This window comes from Silurus aristotelis, assembly GCF_946808225.1.
Source record: "Silurus aristotelis genome assembly, chromosome: 14".
Taxonomy (NCBI): Eukaryota; Metazoa; Chordata; class Actinopteri; order Siluriformes; family Siluridae; genus Silurus; species Silurus aristotelis.
In genome coordinates, this window is record NC_139587.1 from 22,586,306 (window position 1) to 22,596,992 (window position 10,687).

Here is a 10,687-nt window from a genome sequence, read left to right on the forward strand (position 1 = left end):
TTAAAAAAAGGGACAGCCAACTAATGTGTGTAGGAAAATTGTTCACATTTTAAGCTGATGTGTAAATAGGATAGTGAGATGATTTAATGGTTTAACAGGAAAGAATGTTGAAAGAATTCTACGCAATTCAGACTAATTTTTAAAGGATTAAGTCTTAGAAACACGGTGTAATAAATTTTACAGTGATGTTAAAAACGTATCTGGAGCATCAGATCCACCTGTGCCAGATAGCAACAGAGTCTGTGGAGCATCTTTGACAGACAGCACACACTCCCATCTCTGTAAATCTTGCTGTGCTGCTCCGAATGCCACACTGCTCTATATTTACAGACATGACCTTGCCTTGTGGCCTGTATGGAACATAGCAGGCCAGTGGCAGGTCGAGCATGTTTGTGCTACAAGGAGCAGCGCATCCCTGCTGCAGCCAGTGACGCGTCACATTCCCCACTGCAGCTGTCCTAATGTTGCAATACAGCCTTGTTTGTGATCACAGTGACTGAATGAAAAACAGTAAACTGCCCACTGGAATGAACATCGCACACTATAAGTACCGCGAGCTTGGTCCACTCCATACCTAAGTTAAAGCTAAGTTAGGGCTTTGTTAATTACACTGGCATTGACCTGTGTGACCCCTGACCTCACGGCTAGCAACAAAATCATCTGAACGTCATGAACCCTATGTCAAGGTGGCTGGGTTGCTTAACCTGTGTGTAATCGCACACACGATTGATAAAGTGTGTAACATTTTCCACTTTATTTGTTCATGCAGGTACAAGAAAGTAAAGACCGAAGGAAACGACAAGACAAGATCGCCGCATTCTACATACTGCATACTGCATTCTTTTTATACTTCAATGTCCTCCAGTAAAATAAAAATGATAATGTTTGGAATAATTACAAAGAACAATGTCATAACAATAGCATAAGCACATGTACGCCTGTCTCTGAGATACATTGCACCCCTGGTCATTTAATGCGTCTTGTATCTAGATTTTATTCTGTTAACTTTTTAACTGCATGCATTTACACGTGACATTTGACCACCAGGTTGTTGTATTGTTTCTCACTTTCAGGACTTTTATGGTTTCCACAATGAAAAACTGTCCTTGTATTACATTCTTCGGAAATAGTTATGTAGATGGTACTGGGTTCATCCTTGATGAATGGTTTTTAAAGATTATTTGAGAAATCCACTAAAATGACTAATTGATGACTATACATTATACATATAGTATATACCATATACCTAAGAATTGGGATTTTATTTTTGCGGCTTGTTCATTCACATTGGTATATTTGTGATCTGGAAAAATCAGTTACCAAAAATATCGGGCTGCTTGCTATATTGTCATAAACCTTTAGTGGTAATCGCTAATCATTTAAGCAGACGAGCTTTGTTTCAGAATCTCATGCTGATTGTACCTGCAAAGATAGATAGAGTGATACCCAGTTAGCGTTTGGCTTTGTTGACAGGTCACTGCATGGCAGAGCACATCTATTATATCAGCTTGTAGGCACAGTGTAGCCTTCACAGTAATCACAGTATTAAATATGATGCTGCCATATTAGCCACAATTCTTTTTGTTTCTTTTCTTTAAAAAAAATCGTTTATCAGCTTTCTGGTCTCTCTGTACTCATAGAGTATGCACATCTTTATTAGTACATTTTTTTTTAGAGAAACCAGCTCGCATTTCTTAGAATCACAATCTAAAACGTTTCACTGCAAAGTACAATCTTGGTTTATCTGTGCCTTATTACATCAGCTCATCATTATAATATAAAGTGTCCTTGAGTGTCCTGGCTTCTTATGTTCACCAAAGAGTAAACAAATAAACTGAATTCTCAACTATATATATAACTTCTGTCTTTATTTGATTTGTGTCATATCAGCCATTTTACACTTGAGATCTGAACTTCAGGACTATAATGGAGGAGACCTGCCGTGTGAATCCTAACCATTCTCATGGATAGGATTTCAAACGAGAGACACGGAAAGGTCAGACAAGCAGAATTTGAGGTTTTTGAATTTCTTTGACTCGTGTTTGAAAGTCCTGCGCTGTCTAACAATAGACCAAGGCCTTCAGCATACACCAATGTGGTAAGGCTTCGTGATCACATGGTGTGCAGCGTGTTATCTTTGACGGCGTGGCCCACCAGTCTCAAAAACACTCTCCTCTGGAACCTCGGTAAGACTTGATTTCCTGATAAATAAGATATTCTGTTCACTCACACGTAAACTCAGTTGGGTTTTTTGCTGTTCTTTATTTGCCATATTTTATTATTGTAAACACTTTTCGAATTGATATTAGGTTGTTTGTGTAATTTTGACTTTGCACTATATCTTGTCATTCCTGTGTATTTAAGGTAGGAATTGCAGACTGACATGGCAGACACTGATGAGATTATTGAGGAGGAGGTGCAGTAAGTAGCTCAATCTTTAACACTTTTTGCATCAATTCTTTGTCATTGATAAAAAATAAATAAATAAATAAAAAACCCACATTTTAACTAGATTGTTTTTAATTATTTCAAAATGTGTGCTATTGACCTTGCAAAGTGGTTTTAAATAATAGAAAAAAATCAGTAATTAACAAAATGTAGCACAATTCTTAAAAATGTTATGAACTTATAATACCACTAAATTAAAAACATTTTAAATTGCAGCCAAAAAAAAAAAAAAGAAAATGCTAAATAAAGGATATAAGATACATATATATATATATATATATAAACATTTTGTGCTGTGGGAGCATTTCACCCCCTAGGACATCGACATAACCGGGTTCCACTCTAATATATATATATATATATATATATATATATATAATTTTTTTTTTTTTTTTTTTTTTAGTTTTGTATCATATTTATTTTGTATGGAAATTTAGATTGTAATTTAAGATGTAATATTTAATATTGTTTTGGTTATTTTGATTTACAGTTTATATGTACATCATTCCCAGAGAAATAACAGGACCATTGTTTCTGTGTTTGTTTTTAAACAGGGAGGAAGGTACAGTTCCACTTCACTTATTTGGTTGTTGGCTCTGGTTGTTAACAAGTAGATTGTTTGCATGTGAAATATTTGGCGTTTGCCTCGTTATTCTTCAATAAAAGCCGATGCCCAGGCCTCCTGCATGTGAGCACATGCACAACTGGCATAGAGATGCTTGGCATAAACTCAAGCTACTTATATCATGTTTCTCATGACATTTTCTTTCTGCACAAATACAGTGGACGACTCAAAATTCAAACCGAAGTGAGTTTCTTAGTACATTTAAATCAAATACAAGGTAAACCAATCATCAATACTTCGATTCATGCGATAAATTTTTTTTTTTTAGATTTATGCAAAATATTCAAGCACCAAAAATTCCAGAAGGGGATAAAGTCGATTTTGATGTAAGATTGAAATTCATTTATTTATTTATTTATTTATTTATTTGTATTTGTTTTTTTGTTTTTTGGTAAAAAAAAATCCTAAATCAGTCTAATAAGTACCAAACCAGGTGCTCTGAGTGTGTGTGTGTGTGTGTGTGTGTGTGTGTGTGTGTGTGTGTGTGTGTGTGTGTGTGTGTGTGTGTGTGTGTGTGTGTGTGTGTGTGTGTTTTAGGACATCCACCGTAAGCGTTTGGAGAAGGACCTCACTGAGTTGCAGGCCCTGATAGAGGCTCACTTTATCCAGAGAAAGAAGGAGGAAGAGGAGCTCATCGCATTGGTCAACAGGATTGTGAGTGCTGATAATATTGTCAGGTTTATAATATTTTTGGGACTTAAATAAACAAAATACAGCTTAAAATTTACATAATAATCTTTAAATCAATCAATTGTAAGGTCTGAGGTTCAAGCCCCATTATCAGTAAGCTGCCACTCTTTGGCCCTTGAGCAAGGCCCCTAAACCGCTGTGCTTCAGGCACACTGTAACATGCCTGACCCTGTGCCCTGTCAAATATAAAGCACCTTTCTTTCTTAACTTTTTCCTACATTACCCACAATGGTGCTTGACTGCCCTCTGTAGGATAGCAGGATATATCCCTACCCAGAGAGTGATGCAGCAGAGCTTTAATGCTTTAGTCTATGTGGATCTCTCTCCTCCTCACTTTTAAAAGAAAAGCTACTCAGTAATGAAATTCTTTTTTTTTGTTAAGACAACCACCATGGATCACTCACTAGCTGAGCCAGCATAACTTCTACTACACTACTATGCACAGTTACACTAAATGTCACGATGAACTTGTGCACATTTATTAAAATCTATCACAAACATTTTACAGTGCATTAATATGTAATGCGAATGCACAATTTTAGATACACTGTACAGAAAAATGACTGCAATAAGACAGGTAGGCAATACAAATTAAAGCACTTTAAAAAAAAAATGTCTATACTGTAGAGGACACTAATTGTCTCCACTGGAAGGGTACTCTTTAGGGCATTTTTTTATCCTGTATCCATCTAGGGTCAACCTTTGGAGCACTGTATCATGTATTCTAGAGTTTTCTTGCACATTGTGAGCACTTGATCACACTTTCTCTACCCCATAGTGTGCTTATGTGTTGTTTTTTTACTGTGGGGGGCACCTTCAGTTACAGCTTAAGCTTTAACTTAGAATCTTTTAGTGTATGACATCACATATACTCCACAGAAAGCTTACCCTGAAGAGAAATACATCATGCTTTTAATAGGTAGGATGAAAAGACTCACATGTGAGACATTTCATCACATTTTCTCACACATTACAGCACCATTAGGGAATTTTATTACGAAAATGTAATGGCACCCAAGAGGGCATTTTGCACCACCACTGCCATGACTATGCTACAATGCAATGGGACACTGAACATCACTTTAAAATTGTGAGTCTTTTAGTGTTTGTTTGTTTTTTTAATAGGAACAAACACTGACTGTTATGCCATACCTTGCAACCTCTGAGATTTTTCTGATATTAAACGGATTTGTCCTATAAGGTGCCTATTAGAGCACAAAGTCTGAACCAGGAATCTTCTAGGATATAAACAGACTCTTTACCTAACACACTGTCTGAGCTGAAAATTTAGTAGGAACTCAGCAGGATCTAAATCTTAAGCTGTAACATTCCTGCAATAGTGCAAACCATGTGCTGTAATGATGATCTGCTTCACATGTAATTGGACACAAAGAACCAGCAATGTGGAAACCTTAGTGTTAATCTCTTTGATGGATTGGAGCCTCATCGGGTGCACTTTCCTGCCTTCCATCCTCTGTTTCCTGAAATTGACTCCCATTATCAACCTGACCAGGATAAATCACTTACTGAGTGGAGTGCTGAACTGGCCTGCCTGCAGTCTAGACCTTTCAGCATTTGAAAAAATATGATGCATCATGAAACAGAAAATACAACAAAGGGCACCCAGAACTGATGAACAGCTAGACTCCTGTATTAGACACATATGTATGATCATCAGAAGATGGCAGATGCAAGTGCAGATTTTATTAAAAATGAGTAAATTAAGGGGGAAGTTGTAGCTCACTGCTGAACAAAAACCGGGGGTTCAAGCCACAGTATCTTTAAGCTGCCACTCTTGGGCCCTTGAGCAAAGCCCTCAACCTTTTCTTCTCCAGGGGTGCTGTATCATGGCTGACCCAAGCTTCCTTACATTGCTGGGATATGCGAAGAAACTATTTCACTGTGCGTAACAAACATCCGACCAAAATTGTGAAGCAGAAAACAACTATAAAACACTGAATATAAAACAGGCAACCTATGAGCAATGCTGTAAAACAGGGGTACAAAAACGTCTTCCTACAAAAGGCCAATATTTAAACTTGATTGAGAGCGATGGGCTGAAATAAATGTTGCATGGAGGTAAATGTTCTCACCGCCAGACTTTGAGAAAAAAATTTTGTTCCATAATGATGACAAATGAATTCTTTTAAAACAGCTACTGACTGAAAACTAAACCTACTGCTTTTCAACTAACTTCAGTTACACTTCAGTGTCACCACTGCAACCTCTCTATAAATAGCTGGGTTTTTCTGTTGCAAAGCACATAGTACCTGCACCTTGAAGTACATGTACATTAGATTAGAACAAAACTCACTTCACTTATTTTTTTGGTAAAGTTAAATTAGAAATAAAAATCTGTATCAATTATTTATTTTTATTTTTCCTTTTTTTTCCTCATATATATATATATATATATATATATATATATATATATATATATATATATATATATATATATATATATATATATATATATATATATGGCATAGCAGGCCAAACCAAAGGGCACCATGGGCCATATTTCTCTTGTGGCCCTAGTTTGGATGGTTCTCTCCTACAAAACCAGCAAACAAGTCAAATACAAAAGCTTTACAATTAGACATACAAAACCCAGAACAAGCGCTAATAAGTGCTTATTAATGATAACCAGAACAGTTGTGAATTCACAGTAATGTGCGACAGTCCATGTGACATGCAGGGGCTTATTGGTAATGTAGTCAGGGTGCTGATTTCAGCATAATCATGACAGTAAGATGCCATTGCTAAAGCTAATGCCAGTCTGCTTGAAGTGTTTTGAATGTAAAGGAGCGAGAGAAAGGTTAGAAGTGCTGGAATGGAGAGGTGTTATGGAGTAAATGTAATGGAGATCAGAATTCTCCAAACAAAAACTTGTATTAATAAACTAAAATGTTTCTGATTTCTGATTTCTATTAACACTATATTTGTCACTGTAATTGTATTGTATTGTATTGTATTTTATTGTGTGTGCGTGTGTGTGTGTGTGTGTGTGTGTGTGTGTGTGTGTGTGTGTGTGTGTGTGTGTGTGATCAGGACAAACGTCGTACAGAAAGGGCCGAGCAGCAGAGGATCCGAGCAGAGAGAGAAAAAGAACGCCAGGCCAGACTCGCTGTAAGTTACTCCAGAGCACTTAGGCTTTAAAGAGAGAAAATATATCCTAATTCAACATATAAAATAAACTCAGCACATGGCATTTGAAGAGTTGTTTGTTTGCAGGAGGAGAAAGAAAGAAAGGAGCAAGAGGAACAGAGAAAGAAGCAAGATGATGATGCTAAGAAAAAGAAAGTTCTGACCAACAAGACCCATCAGTATGGAAGCATTCAGCAGAGAGTGAGTGGACTGGAGTACCGAGGGTTTGCAAAATTCATTGAAGGAATAATTCAGCAGGGTGGAGTAAAAGTGGAGCATTATATACGCATGTATAATTTATTAGGGATTATTACAGATGACATTTTCAATGTTCCTGTAGTGAGATAAGAAAAATAATTTCTCAAAATTATTTGAAGTTTCGGGGGTAATGGTTAAAACTCATCTTCAACTCAGTTAAAGTTTATATTGTGTGACTATGTGACGTGCATTCAACTAACAACTGGAATTGCTTTGTTGAGGTAAGTGGTCCCAGACCTCTGAAGTTTCACAGCATCATGTTTTCCTTACTAGAAGGGGATACAGGGCAGTTCCACATGTTTTTCCGGTGGTCTGAAGGGCATTTCATTCCATGTTTGTTTGTCATCACTATGATTTATGTGGATTGGACTAAAAATGTAAGGAATATGCCTGCTGTGTCTAAAAGTGGCACAAATGTGTGCGCGTATAATGTGCATAAACAACACACTTATGTATAATGAATGATTGTATGTCTATATTATGGGCAAAAGAATTCAGACACCTGCCTTTTTCCAGCCATATGTGATTCTTTCCCAAACTGCTACCACACAGTTGGAGGCACAGAATTGTACAGGATGTCTTGAAATGCTGTAGCATAACAATTTCCCTTCACTTGAACTACGAGACTCAAACCTGTTCTGATTTTAATTCAAATTTATTTGTGTAGGGCTTTTAACAATGGACATTGTCCCAAAACAGCTTTACAGAACTAAATAGACTACGAATATAACTTTTACGTTGGAAAACGTTCAAAATAAGTTGATCCCTAATAAGGAAGCCAATGGTGACTATTGCAAGGGAAAAACTTCCTGAGGAACTCTATAAGGAACCCATCCTCATCTGGGTGACACAAAGCCAGCTCCATGAAGATATGCTTTACATAGGTCAGGGTGCAAGATCTTCAGTGGCCTGCTATAGAGCTCTGACCTCAACACCTTTAGTATAAACTGGAAAACTGACTGCACCCCAGATCTCCTCATCCTACATCAGTACCTGACTTTACTAAAAACCCTTGTGACTGAATGAGCAAAATCTCCACAAGAACACTCCAAAATGTAGTAGAACATCTTCCCAGAAAAGTGGAGATTATTATAACAGCAAATGGGGACACAATTTAGAATGTATCAGGTGTCCAGAAACTTTTGTCCATATAGTATATGTCTTATACATGTATGTATTATAATGCCTTTCAGGCCGATGCTCGCAAAGGAGGTAAAAAGCAGACAGAGAGGGAGAAGAAGAAGAAGGCTTTGGCTGACAGACGGAAGCCTCTGAACGTTGATCATCTCAGTGAGGACAAACTCAAGTACGATATCTATAAATCTAAATGTGTTTCACTGAGAACCAGACTTATACATTCAATAAGAGAGGTCTGTAATGATTTGTAATAATATATTCTCTGTGGAGGGGGAAAGAATGAACAATTGTGTGTTAAAAAATGAGGCTGCAATCTTTATAATGGAAATGCATTAAAATTCCATTTTTATTCAATCTCTTTTGGTCCTAAGAGCTTGATTTAGCACTGCAGCAGGTGTTGCCATTCACAGTGCAGTTGTGCAGAGAGTAGTACACAGTATGTGGTGCTACATTTACAGATGCAAATAAAGGGTGTTTGTTCCTTCTAATTCCAACACTGTGTGATTAGTGTGTGTGTGTTTGTGATTGGTGTGTGTGTGTAGGGATAAAGCCAGTGAGCTGTGGCAGTGGTTGATGGAGCTGGAAGCTGAGAGGTTTGACCTGGCTGAGAAACTCAAACGTCAGAAGTATGATGTAAGAGAAAACACGACGACACTAAAGAAACCATCGAGAAACTTTTGGTTAAAGTCCTGCAGCATGGAGAAAAGCTGGGACTTGTCCTTTTTGTCAGCTTACTGGTGTTTCTTTTTTTCCTTGCAGATCACTCTACTCCTTGCTCGGGTCCAGGACAGTCAGAGGTAAGAGTTGGGCTTTATTCAGCTCTACTTTAAGTTGAAAACAAAAGCACTATAAACAGTTGATAATTTACTTAAAGACTGCTGAAGACTTGCTGGAAAATGTTTAGAGGAACAGCTTACACTGCAGACTCCTTACAAAAATGCGAAGAGATTCACCAGGATGTGGTGATCCAGCTGCATTTATAAGCCTAAGCCTAAACTAAGCCATACTACAACATAAGGAGTTGTTCTTACCCCTGCTAGAAGGAGCTGGATCATATTAAACTGGACAGTTCGTTCTGCAGTGAAGTGTATTTGAAACAAACATCTCCATAGTGACAAGTAGCAAGCTTCACATTGAAAATTATACTTTTTTTTTTTTTATCTGTTCATGTCCCATACAAGGTCCTGTGAACATGTTTCTATGGAAACAAAAATGTATTCATAAGAATGCATTAATAGAAACATATACCTTGAATTGCAACCACTGCTCTTAGAGCTGTTGTAGGAACCCAATCAAAACTTTCAGAAACCTAACAAATGTTTTCTGCCAGCATTTTGACACTAACGGAGAATTCACAAGCATTACCTGTACCAGATATGTACTGAACATAAACTTTTCTTGGATTTGACGTGAAGCAGCATTTGGCAGGACACTGTGAATACTGTACACCACCTGTCTTCTCTGTGCACTGCTTCCTTCTCTTTATCTTTCTGCAGCGCAAAAGGACGTGGCAAGGCTGGCAGGAGGAGGTAGAAGTGCTCATGGTTCGAAGATGGATGGATCGAAGATTGTGAACATCATTAAAAATTATGCAACTGAATAGAGAACAACTAAATCTTTAACTTTGTTTAAATTTGGCTTTACAAATAAAGCAGTTTGTTTGAACTTGACTTGTCAGAACACTGGACAAATATTTGGGGGGAGAAACAAGCCCCCAAATGTAATGACCATCAGTCACATGATGCAGCAATCCATGAACAAGTAACACACAAGAGTCAGATAAATTTACTACAATAAATATAGTATAATGCCAAAAATTTGTGGACACCTGACCTTTCCTGCCATATTGGCACACAATTGTATAGGATGTCTTATAATAAAAATTTGCATTCACGTGAATTCGGAAACGCAAACCATGTGTTCTGCACAATGAGACCTATATAAAAGATATGCTTTACATTGTTTGGAGATGATGATCTTGAGTGGCCTGCTATAGAGCCCTGACCTCACATCACTGAACACCTTTGGGGTGAATTGAAACACTGCCTGCACCCCAGGCCTCCTCACCTCACCTACATCAGTACCTTACTCTACTAACACCCCTGTGGCTGTAACACAAATGTCCACAAGCACACTCCAAAATCTAGTGGAACATCTTCCCAGACGTGTGTAGAGAATTATAAGAGCAAATTGGGACTCAATTTGGAATACGATGCTTAAAAAAAACAAAAAAACACCATACCATACTTATGACCGGGTGTCTGCATACTTTTGGCAATATAGTGTATATAATGAAGCGAAGCCCTGCTTCAGGTTTATCTCACGTTTGTAGAGGTTGTAGTGAGTATTTAATGAAAAAATTTGACTGATGTTGCTGGAGGA

General features: G+C 37.5%; 2 protein-coding genes across 3 annotated transcripts in view; both read left to right on the top strand.

Moving 5' to 3' along the window:
- The window catches only part of cald1b (caldesmon 1b), a 32,192-nt gene extending 30,341 nt beyond the window's left edge, over nt 1-1,851 (top strand). For both annotated transcript variants that reach the window (XM_083560858.1, XM_083560859.1), the window contains exon 16: nt 770-1,851. In XM_083560858.1, coding sequence (XP_083416984.1) covers nt 770-783 — 14 coding nt within the window. In that variant the 3' untranslated portion in view covers nt 784-1,851. The remainder of the gene's footprint in view (nt 1-769) is intronic.
- Nucleotides 1,852-3,058: 1,207 nt separating this feature from the next.
- Nucleotides 3,059-9,970, top strand: tnnt2d (troponin T2d, cardiac). Its single transcript, XM_083560903.1, has 9 exons — nt 3,059-3,256; nt 3,342-3,399; nt 3,611-3,727; nt 6,815-6,892; nt 6,998-7,111; nt 8,362-8,474; nt 8,848-8,938; nt 9,065-9,102; nt 9,802-9,970. The coding sequence occupies exons 1-9, from the start codon at nt 3,195-3,197 to the stop codon at nt 9,836-9,838; spliced, it is 708 nt and encodes a 235-aa protein (XP_083417029.1). The 5' UTR covers nt 3,059-3,194; the 3' UTR covers nt 9,839-9,970.
- The last annotated feature ends 717 nt before the right edge of the window (nt 9,971-10,687 follow it).